General features: G+C 37.6%; 1 protein-coding gene and 1 long non-coding RNA gene across 5 annotated transcripts in view; one reads left to right on the plus strand and one right to left on the minus strand.

The window, feature by feature from the left end:
* The window catches only part of LOC135097618 (sodium/iodide cotransporter-like), a 21,515-nt gene extending 3,628 nt beyond the window's left edge, over nucleotides 1–17,887 (plus strand). For 2 of the 4 annotated variants that reach the window (XM_063999551.1, XM_063999552.1), the window contains exons 2-12: nucleotides 7,271–7,502; nucleotides 7,930–8,063; nucleotides 8,897–9,085; nucleotides 9,300–9,451; nucleotides 10,051–10,191; nucleotides 10,356–10,574; nucleotides 10,791–10,909; nucleotides 11,583–11,740; nucleotides 12,016–12,206; nucleotides 15,558–15,658; nucleotides 16,051–17,887. In XM_063999551.1, coding sequence (XP_063855621.1) covers nucleotides 7,280–7,502; nucleotides 7,930–8,063; nucleotides 8,897–9,085; nucleotides 9,300–9,451; nucleotides 10,051–10,191; nucleotides 10,356–10,574; nucleotides 10,791–10,909; nucleotides 11,583–11,740; nucleotides 12,016–12,206; nucleotides 15,558–15,658; nucleotides 16,051–16,208 — 1,785 coding nt within the window. In that variant the 5' untranslated portion in view covers nucleotides 7,271–7,279 and the 3' untranslated portion in view covers nucleotides 16,209–17,887. Of the gene's footprint in view, nucleotides 1–7,270; nucleotides 7,503–7,929; nucleotides 8,064–8,896; nucleotides 9,086–9,299; nucleotides 9,452–10,050; nucleotides 10,192–10,355; nucleotides 10,575–10,790; nucleotides 10,910–11,582; nucleotides 11,741–12,015; nucleotides 12,207–15,557; nucleotides 15,659–16,050 lie in introns of those variants that run through there. The other 2 variants (XM_063999553.1, XM_063999554.1) reach the window with 2 other exon arrangements.
* Nucleotides 1–18,889, minus strand: part of LOC135097620 (uncharacterized) — a 31,660-nt gene extending 12,771 nt beyond the window's left edge. Inside the window, exons 1-2 of the long non-coding RNA XR_010265885.1 lie at nucleotides 18,759–18,889; nucleotides 18,023–18,114 (exon numbers count right to left, since the gene is read on the minus strand). This is a non-coding gene — a long non-coding RNA (uncharacterized LOC135097620). The remainder of the gene's footprint in view (nucleotides 1–18,022; nucleotides 18,115–18,758) is intronic.
* Nucleotides 18,890–20,776: the final 1,887 nt, after the last annotated feature.

The following is a 20,776-nucleotide window of genomic DNA, read 5'->3' on the forward strand; positions in this document are numbered from 1 at the left end:
GAATGCAATCGGTGCAAAAACTAAATAAATAAATAAATAAATAAATAAATAAATAAATAAATAAATAAATAAATAAAATATATATAGAATGCAGTCGAACACTTGTGAATGCAATCGGTGCAAAAACTAAATAAATAAATAAATAAATAAATAAATAAATAAATAAATAAATGAATAAAGAAAAAAAAAAAAAAATATATATATATATATATATATATATATATATATATATATATATATATATATATATATATATATATATATATATATATATATATATATATATATATATATATATATATATATATATATATCAGAATGTCTGTGAATTAATTCTACAATTTGCACCTATGTATTAGTCTCAGCAATTATTGCAATTATTGTTATTATATATATGTATATTCACCATTTCATATATCCATCCCACATGCGTGTTTTCATACATTCATCCCACGTGTGTCCATGTCCAGCCAGCCTATTCTATTTTAACCTTTCTTCTCCTTTTCTACCTCTCGAGGGAATTTCACACCCACTTCCAGTCCTTAGGGAAAAGGCCTGTGCTCTCTCTCTCTCTCTCTCTCTCTCTCTCTCTCTCTCTCTCTCTCTCTCTCTCTCTCTCTCTCTCTCTCTACTAGCCAAGGGCAACAAAAATCCAATAGTAAAAAAAAAAAACTCCCATTGAGACGGCAGTGCCATAAAAGTGTCCAAAGCGGTAGTACAAAATTGAAGGATAAGTGTCTTGAAACCTCCCTCTTGAAGGAATTCAAGTCACAGTAAGATGGAAGTAGAAGCAGGTAGGGAGTTCCAGAGTTTACCAAAAAAAAGGGATGAATGATTGAGAATACTGGTTAACTATTGCATTAGAGACGTGGACAGAATAGGATTGAGAGAAAGAAGAAAGTTTTGCGCAGCGAGGCCGCGGGAGGAGGGAAGGCATGCAGTTAGCCATATCAGAAGAGCAGTCAGCATGAAAATAGCGGTAGAAGATAGTCTACTAAAGATGCAACATTGCGGCGATGAGTGAGAGGCTTAAGACAGTGAGCTAGAGGAGAGGAATTGATGAGACAAAAAGCCTTTGATTCCACCGTGTCTAGAAGAGCGGTATGAGTGGAACCTACCCAGACGTGTGAAGCATACTCCATACATGGACGGGTAAAAGCCCGTGTACAGTTAGCAGCCGGGGGTGGCGGTGAAAAAAAAAAAAAAAAAAAAACTGGCGGAGACGTCTCAGAACGCCTAACTTCATAGAAGCTGTTTGAGTTACAAATGAGATGTGAAGTTTCCAGTTCAGATTGTAAGTAAAGGACAGACCGAAGATGTTCAGTGTAGAAGAGGGTGATAGTTGAGTGTCATTGAAGAAGAGGGGATAATTGTCTGGAAGGTTGTGTCGAGCTGATAAATGGAGAAATTGAGTTTTTGAGGCATTGAACAATACCAAGTTTTCTCTGCCCAAATCAGAAATTTCAGAAAGATCAGAAGCCAGGCGTTCTGTGGCTATAAAAAAGACGTGGAAAAGTGCAGGGTGGTATCATCAGCGTAGGAGTGGATAGGACAAGAAGTTTGGTTTATAAGGTCATTGATGAATAATAAGAAGAGAGTAGATGACAGGCCAGAACCCTGAGGAACACCACTGTTAATAGATTTAGTAAAAGAACAGTGTTCTATGGGCCACGCCGTGTAATCGAATCTCTTTATAGCCACAAAGTAAAAATTCTAGATCTCAAAACCTTAGTGGAACAGATCGTCCATATCGTTCATTTGAAGCGTGTGAACAGGGGATTCGATGATGAGTGTGCACATCAGGTATCATTAGGTTTTTTTTTAACAGATCCTTCAAGCGAATCAAGCTTAACCACACACACACACCTTACAAACTGAAACTTTCGTTCCCCATTTCAAGGTTTAATCATCCAATTTCAATATCATGTATATATGTGTATATTTTTCTTTACTTATATGTATTGTACATGTATTACATTATATTATCATGTCTGTATGTTATTATCAAGTTTCTCGTTCCGTAATCTCCCTCTCTGATGTCATGCATTATCTGTTCATCACTCCCATCTTACTGCTCTCTTTATCGTTGTATCCAAATGCGAGGGCGCATTTTTCGTGGGGGAAGGGATCTGTATCAGTCTCAACAATTTATATATATATATATATATATATATATATATATATATATATATATATATATATATATATATATATATATATATATATATATATATATATATATATATATATATATATATATATATATATGCCTCAGGCATGGATGCTCTTTCACGAGTTCAATGAACAGCCGACTGTTACCGCGGGTCCTGTCAATGTTTTTGTTTGCAATGAACGATGAGCGAGCAAACGAACCACACCCTCCAGAATCCAACTGAGCCGCCGCGGCCAAGCGTGCGAGCGTCAGACTCGGGTGTGACCATGGCTCCCACTGGAGATTTTGTACCTAGATTGGGACTTTTCATGCATTCAGTGACAATCTGTGGATTTTGTCTTTTTCTAGAATATTCTGAAGAATTCCGGTTGCCTTTAGTGACAATTTGGGGATTCACAGCTGTTATTACTTTCCAAATACCTAAAATTATTTCTTGGCGTTTACTAAATGATAGTGCGCATGTGAGCATTAGCTACCGGAGTCAAGAACATTGAAATTTCGGCCAGTCATGTGCAGAGATGCTCAGGGTCACCAGCTCAGAGGCTTGGGCTCAGCTGACTCAGCCAGTTGCTACTTGCCAGTTTATTTACATCAGACTCCTCACCGGTACACAGTACACACACTTACAATAAGTAAGTTTATGATTTTTTTTTTGTGTGTTTTTTTATGAGTTGTAAAATGTAGTTCCTTCAATGTTATGCAGGAATGTGAATAAAGTTTATTTGATAAGTGTTTTGGCTACATGATGTTATGACAATCTATACTGAAACTAATAATAATGTAAATACTATAATAGCCGCAGGTTTTACGAGATATTTGCCTGAGAGTACTGTCTAGTAAGGTTTTGAAAGGCTAATTTTAAGTTTCGCCTCACTAAAATCAGTGAGTGTGTCAGCGGGAAATTTATTCATCAGAAGAAAATTCAGATATGTTACTGTTTTTTTTTTTTTTTCGAGGGGAAATCATTGTCAAAAAGATTTTTTTTTCAGTAGCTACTGTAGTATATTATCTGTATTCGTATAATGATAAGAAAATAAATAAATCAAATTCTGAAATACTCAACAACTAAGTTTTTTCCTATTATTTCATAAAAAAATGATTTTTTTTTGGTACTGTGTCAATATTTGTAAACTAAAAACTTTTTGTCCAATCTAGGGATTTTTCAGCACGAATCTAGAGAATTAATGATCTGCTTTTGTGGGAACCCTGGCTATGACTTGCGGTGTTGCAGGATGAAATGTTCGGACAGTCCGGCGGGCGCCCAACTCATCGTACAGAGACACTTGTTCGTGGAGTTGGTGCGGTGAGTAGGTCAATCAGGTCTATCAAAGCATCAGAGGGGCAGATTATATGCAAGCGGGCGATGTTGATTAATATGGTAAACTACGGTATATTTCATCTTCCAGCAGGATGTCGCGTATGAAGCTCGATTTTATAACTATGCATTCTCCTAATGTTGTAAAAGTTATGTTGATGCTAGTAATAGTGTATCGCGATTATTACAGTGTTACATGGTCATTAAATAACAATATTAGGATACTATAAGGAAAATATTAAAGGCAGACAGACGTTCGTCGTAGTTCGGTTGTAGCTAGTTTTCATTTTTTTTTTTTTTATTTGCTGTTATTAAAAAGTTAGTTATCTATTATTACCACTCTAACGATTTCAATCCAATTTTAAGACACCTTAAAAATGTTGATTAGTCCATATTTGCACCTGCTATACTCTTATGCAAGAAGTTCCTCTCAAAGCTTTATAAGTGTCTTTTAAGAACTTGCGGTGAAGAAAACAAATAGACATAGACTCAGTAGGTGTACGTAAACCCGGATTTCTGTTGTCCTTCAGGTGATCACAATTTCTCAAACTCTGCTAGTGATCACGAATTCATAAGTTCTGCATGTGATGACAATTTCTTAAATTCTGCAGGTGGTTACAAATTCGTAAGCTCTGCAAGTGATTACAAATTCTGATCAGAAGCAGGCTCACGGGCACCTTTCTGGGTCGCACAGTAGTTTAACATGGAAATTGTTACTGCAGTCTATTTAGCTCCTTTATCCACTCAAACTTTGTAGTACAAGGTTGGATGCATTTAAATAAATATGGTCCCTTCCCTAGATTACAGCATCATTCTCCTCCCCTCCCCTCCCTACACACACACACACACACACACACACACACACACACACACACACACACAATATCCCATTGTGGAAATAAAAGAAATGTAAGGTAAATAGGTTGGAGGTGTTGAAAGAGGAGAAAGTTTAAACTGTCAGGGAGTATAAGTACCATCTTGGAATATTTTTATAAAGAGGTGGAGAGACAGATGGGGAGATAAAAGAAAAAAAATGGAAAAGTAGGAGTGTTAAAGGTAGAACTTACATAGATTATGAAATAAAGGGGTGTTTTCATGAAGATGAAGAGTCTTGAAGAAAAATTATCCTCTTGCCAACACTAACATATGGGTGAAAGACGGTCATGGAACATAACATAAAAGTTGAGAGTATGTGCATTGGAAATGAGTTCTCTGCGAGGAGTTTAACGCCATGAAGTGTAGTATAGTAAAGTTTGGTAAAAGTGCGAGGAAAATAGCAGGAAACTATTCTCTAGGAAGAAAAAAAATAATAATAATAACAATAATAAAATAAGAGATTTGAGAGTAACAATTAAAAACACCTTGTTGTATGAAAGTCACATAAATAAGATCACTGGAGAAACGTACAACCAACTGAGAAACATTAAGATGGCATTCACCTATATTAATGAAGACATAATCAAGGCATTGATAACATCAGTGATACATTCACGATTGAAGTATGCAGCACTGATGTGGCCACCAAGTTTGAAGAAATAAAAAAATTGGAGAGGATTCAGAACTGCAATCAAAATCCCATCAAGCTACCGAAACAATCATAACTTCGATAATAATGAAATATAAATAAATAAAATAAAATGAAAAAAACTTCGATAATATTTTTTTTTTTTTAACTGTAAGGGATTGTATATTGTCTTTTAATCTAATTTTACTGGAAAAACGCCATCAAACAGAGACTCTTTACCCCTCTTCCTGCGACTAACAGTGAGTACTAATCGTGACTGCATATTTGTGATAACCTGAGTTGTACCATAAATGGAAAAAGTATGGAAGTGCATGTTGAAAATCGTAAAAACCTATCAGCTACGGGGTGGGCTGTTACTATGGCAAGAAACACCTCGTTCTTCCATCCTCTGTAAATATGATCAGTGTATATTTCTGATTTCTGAACCTTAAAGTGCATTCCTGATAATCAACACTAGAAAAAAAAAAAAATAAATAAAATAACCCGTGCTTAAGGTGAAATCATGGCGGGAATCAGCAAGCGTCGGTCTCAGACAATAGGAGGAATAGACAAATTAATGCAACAGGCGCGCAGTTGTATCCACTCGGAAAGAAAGCGGCACACTGGCTTCGGCGTCGGGCGCCGGCGGGCTGCAAGCGAGTGATGCCACGCACGTCAGGTAGTGAACACAGAATCCGGACACCCTGGGCGGCGTGTTGCATGTCATGAGGCATAATGTGGATGCTCATTCAGACCCCATGTCACGTAAGTCCGCTCGCTCACTGCCCAGGTAGTTGTGTTCTGGAAGCGTGAGTGGCAAGGTGCCTGATCCTGCTTGGTGGCAACAAACACAAGTATTGTTCTGTTATTTTTCTTTGTACTATAATCTCACATTTAGTGTTATTCTCTATGTCATTAAGTGTTCGTTGTTGTTTGAATTTAGAATTATTCTCTATGTCATCAAGTGCTCTTTGTTGTGTGAACTGAGTGTTATTCTCGAAGTACTTGTTCTATCTTACTTTGCTCTGATTGATTAAACTTAAAGGCTTCAAATGTCTTACTGTTTATATATATATATATATATATATATATATATATATATATATATATATATATATATATATATATATATATATATATATATATATATATATATATATATATATATATATATATATATATATATATATATATATATATATATATATATATATATATATATATATATATATATAAGTAACCAAGGAATATTAAAGGTACAGTGAGAATTATTATACGTATATTGCTCTTGCATTTATATTATTATTGCTTGCTCAAATTATTATGTATTATGGCAATCATATTGCCTTTCATTATTACGGAATCAGGTTATACTTTTATGATGCCTCTTTGTATTGATTGCATGTACATGATATGATGTTCAATACTTCTCAAATTAATTCACTACAGGTTAATCGCACTAAAGCGAGTAAACGACTGGGTCGTTTGTCATCCTGAATCCCTACAATCGTGACGGCGTATATATATATATATATATATATATATATATATATATATATATATATATATATATATATATATATATATATATATATATATATATATATATATATATATGTCATCCTGAATCCCTACAATCGTGACGGCGTATATATATATATATATATATATATATATATATATATATATATATATATATATATATATATATATATATATATATATATATATATATATATATATATATATATATATATATATATATATATATCGTCAGATCCTGAGTAAAATTTAAGATGATTATTTTCCTCGTCTGTAATTTTTTTTTTTTTTACATACGGACTGTTTCATTGTAGGCATTGTTAATGACCAAATAATTTTTCACTGCGCTTCTTGACAGAAAACCACACATATGATGTCACCAGGCGACGCAACAAACATTATGTCTCATTCCATTGCCAAGTCCGATATTACATTTGTCCCCCTAAACACTGCAATTTGCACCAGTTTGTCAAAACGTAACAATGCTGTGGACACGACCTCTCTGGTCACCACATCTTCATTTCCTAGTTCACAGGAATTCACAGTCACCCATTCACTTATTCATATACATTCATTTATTTGTTATCCCAGATAACGTACTTTTTTTTCACGCGAAATCAACAATTACGCTGCCAAAAGTAAATGTCTTATGGTCAAATAGACGAAATCTCTAGATCAGCGTCAGAAATTATTCTTGTTTCACTAAGTAAATGTAAAAGTCATTTAATCTCACCAGGACAAATAAATGGAAGAAACAGCACAGAAAGAGTTACCGAAATTCTCAACCCTGGATTATGTGGTTTTCGGTGCCGTGTTGGTGATCTCCCTCCTGATTGGCCTTTTGTGTGGCTTTCAAAGGAACAGTTCCTCCTCTCCACTGAATTATGTCCAAGCCAAAGGATCCCTGGCACCACCAGCTATCGTGTTATCCCTGCTTGGCGGAGCCATATCAGCTATATCCATATTAGGTAAGATACTTTACAATACTATTATATTACACCTCAGTCTTGATTCTGAGCTGTGAATGTTGTGGTTGACATAACAGTAAACTACAGTGAAATATGTGTTTCATGCAAAATATCACTGTGATAAGTTCAAATATTGCATCTTCCTATTCCCTTTACTTTTCAAGTCCTTATTTCTGCATGAAATTATGTTTGATCTAGGTACTTTACTGAATTTGCTTCATTTCACTTATTTTTATCAATGTATTTATTACTTTATTGTTTCCAATCCTCATATGTTCCAAACTTTTTTTTTTCATTCATTTTGTTTACTGACATAAATTCCCACAAAATAGTTACCTCCAAAAAATACTTACAACGACATAAACCACAATTTTCTAGTGAAAAAAAAAACAATAGAACTTGATTTTTTTCTTTTATTTATTGACAGGAATCGCCACAGAAGCTTACTATTTCGGAGCGGAATATTTAATTTCCTTCGTGGGCATCACTCTGGGCATGACGCTACTGTACTTCATTTTACTGCCTATCCTCTTTACCCTTAATCTGGTCTCTATACATAAGGTATGTTAATTTCAAATTATATATTCAATAAATAATAAAACATTATGATGTTAGTGGTTAGTAGTAATGCGTAATATGCAATGAATTAGTTCATATCTTCATTAGTTGTGTTACAAAAAAAAAACAATCCAAATATTAAGCGGATTATCATCTGACTATTCTTTGATTTAGTGGACACATATGTCACCTCATGGAGGTTCACGAGGCCCATAAATACTGAACTCTACAATGATAGATGAGATACCGGAAGAGACGGTGCCACCAACCACGTCTCAAGCCCCGTCACCGGTCAAAGCGGACTCCCCGCGGTGGGGAAGTTTTGTGTATTTCAGTGATCGGAAGCAAATTCAGCAATTGCAACCAAACAAGACATAATCACTGACCGGTATCAAACTTTATGCGTCCTACAACTGATACCTCAAGCCAACGTGGCATCATATCTGATTTTATTTTCCAAACCATGACAACCACATCCGTACAAAAACCCTCAATCCTCATCAGACGAGGTAACTGACCATAATGACTGACAACTCTAAAAATTATATACTCACACTAAGGGGTCCAATATTGATTTTCCTTAAGGAAAAAAGTGAGTATGATCTTGGCATTGATCTTGATGCTTCAGTGCATGATTCTCCTGAATATCAGGTCTTTCTGTTTTGAGATCTCCAATTTAAGGAGACAAAGAAAAAATAATATTCACCAAACAGATCTCTGCGTATTCTTCCCTACTACAATGTCCACGCCTAACTTAACACATTCTCTCAAGTAGTCATTCATTGCCATAATCCTCCTTCACTTCTCGGTTTTTTTTTTTTTTTTTTACTCCTCAGTACATTGAGCTACGCTACGCTTCACCTGTGCTCCGGAAACTATCATGCCTGTCCCAGCTGTTGAATTTGACTTTGTTGATGGGAATCCTCTTGTACGCTCCTTCAGTCGCTCTCTCTACCGTTACCAATCTGCCATCATGGGCACTGATGCTTTTCCTTGGATGTGTTTGCACCTTCTACACCACTCTGGTGAGTGTGTCTCTACACATTTATATGTTGAAAAGACATGTCTGCTTGGCTACCTTCTCGTGTTTTAACTCGTGACAGGAGACTGTGGTGTTATATCTAGCTATATTCTTTTCTATCTGAGCAGTTACCATTATGGACGTCCAGTTCCATAATTCCCGAGTTGTTCAGTTGAAAGGTAAGTTTCCGAAGACGTGAAACGGTGACATTTTTGCAGGGTGGTGTGCGGGCAGTTGTCTGGACGGACGTGCTGCAGGTTATTGTTATGGTACTGGGCCCGATAACGATTATTGCACTCTGCATCACGGAGGTAGGCGGTGTGGGACAAGCGTGGGCGATTGTTCAGAATGGTTCCCGCTTCACTATCAAGTACGTAACCCTTTACAAGTTTACACTTACTATTAAGCAAATATAGAGCATTCTCGCATTATATAATGTTACTTTCTTACTGCGTATTGTCTTTCCGTAAGAAAGTTACATCATTACAAATTTCCTTCATCAGCACTCGACTAGTATTGTCTCCATCATTATGTTTCATTTGTTGCTCTGCAAGAGCAGAGTACGAGATTAAACTGAATCATGCCAATTGTGAGAAATATTTGAATTCAGAAGCCTAGGAATTCCGAATTTAGTAAACATAACATGACCATAAAAAAAAAATAAATAAAATAACATCGTAAAAATACCTAACATATTGTTCCAGTGAAGAAAATAGGTGTGTCTTGTTCTTTGAAATCCCAGACCATTTTGGTCAAGCAATATGCATATAATTTTCAATGTCACTGAATTTCAGTTGCGCTGTTTTGTGTTATTTTATTCAGCGAGTTTTTTTTTTTTTTCATTTTCTTACCTTTATTATTTTCTTAATTCTTCATTACTCTTCTTTCTTGTCTGCATACACCTGTCTGACTGGAGGTGTCTACACCTATAAAACACTGACACAAAGCTTGAGAACCCATCCTCTGCAGCACTGACCCGAGCATTTTCGTCCGCAACTCTGCATGGGGCACCGCCGTCTACGGCTTTTACTTAACATTAATGTTTTTTGGTGCGAACCAAGCTGCCTTCCAGAGGTTTTCTTCCATGAGATCCCTGCAGATGGCTCAAAGGTAAATATGTTCATTATTTTTGGCATAATTTAGTCCTGAATAAACATGAACATAAAGAGAACGATAAATAAATATATAAATGTACACGTACAATAGAAATTTCCTTTAAATATGTTTAACATTTCATGGTACTCTAAGCATGACTGGTGAGTTTCATGTTACAGAATTAGCCTCTTAACCGGTGTCGGGTGGATCATATTGTGGAGTGTGTTCTTTTTCTCTGGACTCGCCGCTTACGTGGTTTACCATGACTGTGACCCACTGGCCTCTGGAAAGATACGTAAACACGACATGATTCTGTCCTATCTTATCATGGACCGCCTTGGGCACCTCAGAGGCGTCGCCGGATTGTTCGTAGCAGCAGTTTGCGGAGGCGCCCTTAGGTGGGTGGCTGTTACTTAATTTTATATCTTACAATTAAATAAAAAAAATAAATAATAATAATAATAATAAATAAATGAGTGTACAGATGAACAGATAAACAAACGAACAAATAAACAACAGATGTCATTTACTTCGATGTATGTAAGCGCACTTTATTTTTTCTCAGCTTCCTATAAGAATGATCCTTATAGTTTAAAGTCTGCTTTTGTTTGCAGCTCAACCTCCAGTTATTCAAACTCCATAGCCTGCTTGATTTGGGAGGATTTTTTGAAAGAAATTACATTTTTCAGTCGTCTAAGCCCCACCAGCTCCGTCACTGTGCTGAAAATGTTGTGTAAGTCGGCTTTCAGTTTTATTTTGAACTTCTTTCTTCATTGACTATTATCGTGTATCACCCAAATCATTACTCATCAGTCCCTAGCTTACACATTACTATCCACATGACTATAGCGGCCTCCTCCCGTTCCCTCCCTCAAAAATAAATAAATAAATAAATAAACGAATAATAATAATAATAATAATATTAATAATAATAATAATAATAATAATAATAATAATAATAATCATAATCATCATCATCATCATCATCATCATCATCCATTACTCCAAAAACAACAGGATTTTTTTTTTTTTTTTTGTAATGTTCTTCAGCACACGCTTGTCGTCTCTTGCCATACTTAACTGAACTGACCTTTCTTCGTCGACTATCCTCGCGTATCACCCACATCATTACTCATCAGCTCCTGGCTTACACATCACTGTCCTCATGACTATAGCGGACTTCCCGCGTCCCCTCCAACAAAAAGATAATTAATTAATCAATTAGTTAATTAATTAATTAATATTTAAATTAAAATTGATAATAAATAAATAAATAAATAAATAAATGTGTGTGTGTGGGGGGGGGTGCACGTGCAAGCGAAAACAACAGTTATCTATCTTATGAGCCAGTTCTGATATTAAGGTATACGTAAGCCTGATAACAATATTGGCTTTCATTTTTTCAGCTCTTCTAGCGGGCGTGGTGGGACTGATACTGGGCATCCTGATGGACAGCCTGAAAGGACATATTATAAAGATAGCCAACTTAATAGTGCTTTCGACATCTAGTTCAATCTTTACCGTGTACCTTGCGGGAATCCTCAATCCCTGGGTCAACTACAAGGTAAATTCAAACCTGATAGCATTTTTTTTTTTTTTTTTAGCCTCTTGTGTAATACTATGTGGCTGCTGAAGATGAAAGTTTTGATGTGCTTTATTTGTTTTAATTTATTTTTATTGTTATCATTGTTACTGCTGCTATTATTGTTATCATTATTATTATCACCATTACTGTCAGTATTATTATATTTAGAGATGTTTATGTGTTATTTGATTTGTGTGTGTGTGTGTGTGTGTGTGTGTGTGGTATTCTTGAATTCTATCACAATTATCTTTCAGGGAGCCATAGCAGGTTTGGTGGCGTCGTCTTGCTTCAGTTTATGGATAGCAATTGGAAGCCTGATGCAGGGGATGTCCCCAACCCCTATGCTGCATCTCTCCACCGCTGGCTGCAGCACAACGCATGGAACCACCGCCGCCTTGCTCACCACCTACCCACCAAACGTTACTCAGGCACCTCCACCTGATTCGTAAATATGCTTATGATTTTTGGCATGATTTTAAATTGACTCGAGCAGTTATTTATTTTCATGTCGTTAAGGCCTCTCCTCTCCTCTCCTCTCCTCTCTCTCTCTCTCTCTCTCTCTCTCTCTCTCTCTCTCTCTCTCTCTCTCTCTCTCTCTCTCTCTCTCTCTCTCTCTCCAGTGGACATGTCAATCTCCTTTGTGTTTGAGCTATGGTAGGAATGATAGGTGTCCGAAAATAACCCGAGACTGTCTTAATCTTCCCTCGATTAGATCACTTCCTAAACTCAGTAAACTAAGGAACATTTTAATGCTCACACTTTACAAAATCTACCTCGATATCTGATGGATTACTGTAAGCCACAAGAACTCACTCTAAAAATTACTTGGACACAGGTCAAGAGAAAGCGCAGAGAAACGTCTCACATATCTGACGAACTTATTTTTTTTCTTGTTGTCATCCCATATCGTAACACCACCTCTATAATATACCACCAGTTACACACTGACCAACAAGCAATCAGTAAAGATGATTATAATTACGTATCAGAAGGTAGCGATCATCGTGGTGTCGTCTGGATTTTCCACCACGATGTTGATGCGATGGTTGTGACGTGATGTAGTCGTGGTCACAGTAGTGTAGATATTACATGGATATGTCATCAGTTCTTTCACCACATTTCTGTTTGTTAGTCACTTTGTTTATGTGCACCATTACGTATCGTCTATTTAATTTTTCCTTCTTCAATCTCGACATTACTATCATATTCTCGAAGGATATTCGCCGGCTGCTTGATGGAAACGCACCGGCTGTTAAATGGATACCGCCCTATCAAACGTATCAGACGTGTCTAGGTGGATTGTCGAGTCATGAGTCGAACGCACTGAAGCACTGTCGTGACGAGAAAACGCAGTCTTGTATACCTTAATGATACGTCAATTAACTTGTACTAAGCCTACCAACACTTACATACTCGTACAAGCTTAAATATACCTACCCTTAACTTACTGATATATTCTTTTTTTTTTTTTTTACGAATAATAAAGCACAGTCGCAGTTTTTTTTTTTTGCATTCTGCGTTATATCTATGGAAATTATTTCCCACAATACAGAAAAAAAAATAATAAAATAAAATAATAATAATAATAATAATAATAATAATAATAATAATAATAATAATAACAATAATAATAATAATAATAATAATAATAATAATAATAATAATAATAATAATAATAATAATAATGGCATTTCAGGTAGCTGACAAGCAAATTTCCAATAGACTGCTTTACTTACTTAAATATAAGACCGCCGTCCTGCTAACTACAGACATAGCCACACACAGGCTTAAGATCCCCAAATATCAATAATAATAATAATAATAATAATAATAATAATAATAATAATAATAATAATAATAATAATAATAACAATGATAATAACACCACCACCACGCCTACAAAAACAACAACAACAACAACAACTCAAAACTAAGAGATAGAATTTGTCATGAAAAATCACTCGAAAATTAAAGAATTTAAATTTATTTAGTAAAGTTGTCACAGTATGTCGCATTCTTAAAGATGTGATTTGCAAAAAGTAAAAGTTCAAGTCACTCCCATCCCGCCATAAGAGCTGACTAATGAAAGATTAAACTTCTACAGCAATGTGCAAACTTGATAAGGGATGGCAGTCCTTGACGGTGCCAGTTCAATAAATGAAACAGGAAATCACTATGAACAAGTCAATATAGAACGTATCATAGCTTGAGTCTCAGTTCCTATGCTTGTGAACAGGAGTTCATGGAGCCTATACAATAGTCAGTGGAAACAGTAGTAGTGATAAATGAACTATAGTTTGTTTTGGTTTGAAAAAATACAGCATTATTGTAAATAAATGAAAATTATAGCAAGAACATTCCTGTTTTGTGCTTGTCATCGGTAAGTGGATTTAAATATTTTGTCAGAATATTGTGTCAGTGGTCAATACAACTTCAGCGAAAAATACGAACTATTTGTATGTGCAGCACATATATTAACATTCAACACTCTCTCTCTCTCTCTCTCTCTCTCTCTCTCTCTCTCTCTCTCTCTCTCTCTCTCTCTCTCTCTCTCTCTCTCTCTCTCTCTCTCTCTCTCTCTCTCTCTCTCTCTCTCTCTCTCTCTCTCTCTGTTAAACTTCTTGGATCGTAAACTCTGAGCAGTTCAACCCTTCATTTCTCATTGGTCATACACAGGTCACGAGAAAAAACGATGGGAGACTGTACTTACACGATTGTGTATAGGGCACGCAGAACCTCACTTTCATCTCCTGCCTCTTGCCCAACTTTTAATAATTCACTTTGTCTACCACATCCCACTCTTACGTCCTCGGTAAGCTGCTATCCCAATTAGAACCTTCCCTCACTTAGCTCATCTTACCTTACTTCCCCAATGCAGTTTCCTTTTTCTTTTTCATGTTCTAGGTTAATAATATCTCCACAAAATCACCATCCTTCATCCTGGAGAGTTTAATTAATTCAACATACTAAATCCAAATGCTCCATTTGATTCTGTCCTATCCTTACAACAGCTCTTCATTAACGTTTGGCTCTTGACACGGGTCTACGAATTTTGGTATCGGACACTTTCTAATTTTCCATTAACTTCACTTGAATCTAGAGCAGACACCAGTCACGAACAGCGAACACGTGGATTCCAGGCCATGAAATCGTACCAAATGTATAAAGTGGCTTTAGTGTCAGGGCAGTTGAGTCTGATGAGAACTACAGTCGGAGACGAGCAAATCTGCGTAGTTTACCTGCCCACTGTGGAGTTGCTTTCATTTGGGAAGGTTATCGTTGTGCTGCGGTTGGCTTTGTTGTCAGGAAATCACAGCCGGACCAAGCTTATGGAAAGTCAACAGGACTAATAGTGATGTAAGAGTTGGCAATAAACTGTTACAATAATGACTCAAGACAATCTCATACACTAAGCCAATTCTGAAACAACTCTGGAGTATCGTATCTCACTTCTGCATAATGTAGAAACACTCCCACATGTACCCTGAGGCAGGTCTTCCTGTCTGATAAAAGTGACTGGATCAAAGGGAACAGACCAGTGTTTAATCTGTGTATCGAAGGCATTATGATTTTGTTTTACCACTTAAATGATTAACCAGCTGCTCCACATGAATACCTGTACATGTGCTAAACCGCTATAAAAGGATAACTCTTTTCGTTTCCATCACAGCATCAGTGTACATAAATGAAAATGTTCAATTAAAGAATAACCCATGAAAAGTAATTAATGTTGTTGACTACTGAAGGTTTACGTGCAGTAATTCTTATTTTCATCCCTTTTATTCTACACCTGCAGGTCAGAATCAAACACCATCTATGACATTTCTGACTTCTACTTGGGCATTCTGTCCCTCATCCTCGGTCTGCTTGTCGCCAACATTATCTCCATTTTTACAGGTAAACCAAAGCATGAGTGATATTTAATAATAATAATTTTTACATGCTCCACAATACTAATTTGATGTAACTGAATTATGTAAACGTAATATTGCTTTAGTCTAATTCTGCTTTTGTAACAAATTTGTTTTTCATTAACACGACAATATTACAAGTTGTCTTAACAGACCACTTCTCTCTTAATGATATATGAAATATCAGAATTGATTTCTGCGGGAGGACTACAGAATAGAAAAAAAAGCTGTGAAACATAATAAAGTTATATATATATATATATATATATATATATATATATATATATATATATATATATCCTGACGGTCGTGTCTGCAGTGGCGTGGTTCGTAGAACACATTATTAACGCATAAATAAAAATATGTTTATTGCTGCAGGTGTGGTTAATCCCTGGACTCTGAGGACAGGGGTCCTGGCTCCTCCGTGTGAACGCTTCTACAAATATCTTTGGCTGAAGATACATGGAGAACGAAATCCGCACATCCCGAAAGAAGCTATTCCTGATGGCCAAAGAGCCGCAGAGACATTGTTATAAATAAAAGTGTGTGTGTGTGTGTGTGTGTGTGTGTGTGTGTGTGTGTGTGTGTGTGTGTGTGTGTGTGTGTGTCCACGTACATCAGGGAAGAGTAACGAATAGGATCTGGTTGCCTTTGTGGTATTGCCTCTCTGGATAATTCGCAGAGCGCATTAAATGTTGAACATTTATTGGAACAATGTTTCTTTTGTTGTTGTTGCTGCTGCTGTTCCTGCTTCTGCTGTTACAGTTTCACAAGCACAACAGTAACAGCACTAACAACAGAGCCATCACTGGCAACAGGTGTAGATGTAATAACAGCAGCAGCAGCAAGCATGGTATAAGTAACAGCTACATAAGTGGCGAAGGTTGTAAAGGCGCCTCCCGGATGGGCACTGAAGGATAATGGGCGTGTGCACTGCATGAAGTGGTTTTGGCGGAGACCCCATCCTCTCTCTCTCTCTCTCTCTCTCTCTCTCTCTCTCTCTCTCTCTCTCTCTCTCTCTCTCTCTCTCTCTCTTTCTTCCCCACTCCCTTCCCATCCCTTTCCAACACACGTATACAATAAATAAGTGTTATCAATACGAGAAATCCATGTCCCTTTGCCTTAAACACTTCGGTTCTTTATCTCCATTTTTTGTGATCGTCAGCGAGGCACCGTCAGCGAGACACTGGCTTATCAACGTGTCATGGGCTGGATTATTATCATTATTATTAGTTTATTGACAAATTCAGAAACATAAGATGATAAAACATACATAATAAAAACAGTACAAGAATAACTTCTCAATAAAATTTGTCCAGATAAAATGCAATTTCTAAAATGTATGTCTCCCTCTACTAAACAGTTAAAATTAACCACTGTGCACATATTGAACCAAAACAATAAAAACATGATTTTTATACAACTATAAATCTATCTTCCTCTTACTACCAGATAAAAGAGAGAGAGAGAGAGAGAGAGAGAGAGAGAGAGAGAAAGAGAGAGAGAGAGAGAGAGAGAGAGAGAGAGAGAGAGAGAAGACGGTTCTGGCCAGGATGCTATTTTATTTGTAGTGTCACGCTAGGAATGCCACGCCATGTTCATCATTCTGTCATCACTCACCACCTCTGCCAGTCATCACACACACTCCTCACTGCCTCAACCCTTCACCATAATCATTATCGCCATTTAACCATCTCTTCTTATTTCTCTCATCTGCCTGTTGAGTTCATACCACATCAGTAAAACTTGTCAACTACACTAAACTGAACTAACCTAACTCTAGTTTCCTTGTCTCTCCGCTGTCTATCTACTGTATGCCACACCAGCAAAATTTCTAAGCTAACGTAATCTAATCTAACCTAATCTTCTAAATTAATCTCTCCATCTAGTTCTTTATCTAGCCTGAATCTTTTTTTTATCATTCCTGTATTGTTATTCTTGCCTCACCGTCTCTAACTTTCCCCTCATTTCACTGCCAGGTGTCTATCTTTCACTCTCCACAACTCCCACCATCGTTTCATCCGATACTGCTGACATCTCCACATTTTGTGTCCTCACAGTATCCTCTACCACTTCACTGTCCCTATTTCTTTCACTTCTTTTCTCAGGTCCTACCGTCATCTATCTCATCATCATCATTATCACCATTTTCACCATCATCATTGGTCACTATTGTTCCAATGTGCACTTTGATATAATTAAAGTGCTAAACTAGTGTTTTAAATTTATTATATTCTTCCTCTTCCAGCTTTCTTCCCGCAGTAGCACACACCTAGACACACAGCACACCTTCAATACCATCACACACATATACCACACACTCTTAATACCATCACTCTCTCAGCCTCACCTCCAGAAATGCGCCTCAAAGCCAGGGCTGCCGTCCCCGCAGCGCACACAGCGGCAGTGCACGGTGTCCTCCATCGCAGAGGATTGGTCGTGCTGTGGAATGGAAAGAAAAGGGAAGGTTATGGTCTGTGATATGCTAAGGAGTGGCAGTGTTAAATGCTTACTACTCTCATCAAGTCTATTTTCAAATTCCACAGCGAAGATTTACCGGATTTTCTTGGGTGTTTTGCTATTGATGTTGCAGAATCGCTGTTAAACTATTTTTGGAGTCGTGAAAACACCCTTGAAAACCTTAATAATATTCATTACCGGCTGCTAAATATGAGGGAGAAGGCGAGGAAGTTTTAAGAATATGGTCCCATACATGTTAGTGTCCCTGAGCCTTACAAGATTCTATTGGTTACTTAGGTGTAGAAGACGAGTTAGGTAGAGGCGCACAGCCTTGCCACATGCCGCCACTGTCACCATCAATCATTCAAATTTTTGTGTCTCGAGATCTTGAGACTCCATTTTTAATACTGTTCGTTAAAAGGACTGAAGAGATTCAACAATCTAACAGTCTTATTAAATGCAAAACAAATAGAATAAAATTGTGTTACATATGATAATCTGGCAACTCTTACTTCCTGACCCAGAAGCGACACCACTCGCCAGTTGAACTGACGTGCTCACCAGTAATTCTTTCACTGCACACCAATAATACACGTCCGTATGCACTCATTACCAGCCCAACATACTTGCCAGGCCACTGGGAACAAGCTTCAGTTAGGAATTCGGTGGTCCTGTTTCACCTTGGCCACAAATAAAATGTTCGAGAGGACAAACTAGAAATACAACCCACGTAGTCGGGCAGCAGCACCGATTCTACTGACGATTGATCAGCGACTCGCATCTCTTCGGTACAGTTTCGGAACCGTTCGGTACTAGAAACCAAAACAGTATTGAGCTACGATAGACCGTATTTGGGATTATAATAAGAATAGTGAGCGAATGCAAGGGAATGCAAAGGAAAATAAACAGCAACATACTTTGAAATGCTTACTGGGCTGTTTGTATCACTATCCTATATAAACCACTAGTAGAAGAGGCAAGATGGCAAAGTAAGTGACGAAGAGGAGGAGGAAATAGGAGAATAGACCCTATAAAGAAAAGAAAAGAAAGAAAAAAAAAAAGAGAAAGATGTAACTACGAAGGAGAAAAAAAGAGAGCTTGATCACATATGAATAAATATTAAAAACACGTAAGCATTATAACACTGAGGAAGTTGAGCAGACAGTCACTACCACCACCCCTGCCACGCTCCCGCCACTCACCTGTCCATAATAAAACCCACTGTAATTGTGTCTCGAGTCAGCGGGGCCAGAATTACTTTATCATCTGTACACCTGCTTATACCGGAGCCGCTTAGCCTCACTCAGGTATCTGATTCACCAAGTCAACAACAAACAGTCGCATACAGCTTTTTTTTACTAGTAATTAACCAAGAGAGAAAAATTACGTTGATGAAATTATCTTTATCTACACCTGCCTATACTAAAACTTTCAAACTTTACTCAGGCATTTGAATCACCAAGCCAACAACATGCAGGCACTCAGGCACTTTAATCAGCAAGCCATCAACACACAGGCACGTATATTTTTAAACGTTCTTATTATCTGACAGTCTGAAAGAAAAATTACGTTATTATTACTTGATATATGTATGTCTATACGAAAGCTTTTAACAGACAGATACACAGTACTCTCTAGTGTTTAATTAAATTGTTGGAGAAAAAATATCTTACAAAAATTACTTTATCATCTCTATACCTGTCTAAACCTTAACTTTTTACCTTCATTCCTGTACAAACAAACACAAAACCTTAACAGCAAACAGACGGCCAACTCTCCTCCTCCTACTCCTACTACTCGTCTCCTCTTCTTTCCCTGTTCCTCTCCTCTCCTCTCCTCTCCTCCTCCCACTCCTCTCCTCCTCTTCCTCCTACTCCTCTCCTCCTCCTCATTAATCGCTTTTAACTCGGTTTCAGGACGACTTAAGCAAAACACAAACAGAATGAATAATGGTTGACGGATATGCAACACCAACAAAACAGTAGAAAGCAACACAACTAGAGAAAGCAAAAACATCTACAACCTACCTAAACTGGAGGGGAAAACGACAAAAAATATCCCCGATGACCGAAAATCACAATAAATCAAGGAAGTTAGTGATGCGAAGAATAAAGCTGAGTGAGCAGTGAGGACAGCACAGGCCAACCAAGGAAAGGAACCGGGGCGTGCCAGAGTGAGCAGTGAGGACAGCACAGGCCAGCCAAGGAAAGGAACCGGGGCGTGCCAGAGTGAGCAGTGAGGACAGCACAGGCCAGCCAAGGAAAGGAACCGGGGCGTGCCAGAGTGAGCAGTGAGGACAGCACAGGCCAACCAAGGAAAGGAACCGGGGCGTGCCAGAGTGAGCAGTGAGGACAGCACAGGCCAGCCAAGGAAAGGGGGCGTGGCTTGCCAGAGTGAGCAGTGAGGACAGCACAGGCCAACCAAGGAAAGGGGGCGTGGCTTGCCAGAGTGAGCAGTGAGGACAGCACAGGCCAGCCAAGGAAAGGAACCGGGGCGTGCCAGAGTGAGCAGTGAGGACAGCACAGGCCAGCCAAGGAAAGGAACCGGGGCGTGCCAGAGTGAGCAGTGAGGACAGCACAGGCCAGCCAAGGAAAGGAACCGGGGCGTGCCAGAGTGAGCAGTGAGGACAGCACAGGCCAGCCAA

This window comes from Scylla paramamosain, unplaced genomic scaffold (genome assembly GCF_035594125.1).
Source record: "Scylla paramamosain isolate STU-SP2022 unplaced genomic scaffold, ASM3559412v1 Contig26, whole genome shotgun sequence".
Classification (NCBI taxonomy): Eukaryota; Metazoa; Arthropoda; class Malacostraca; order Decapoda; family Portunidae; genus Scylla; species Scylla paramamosain.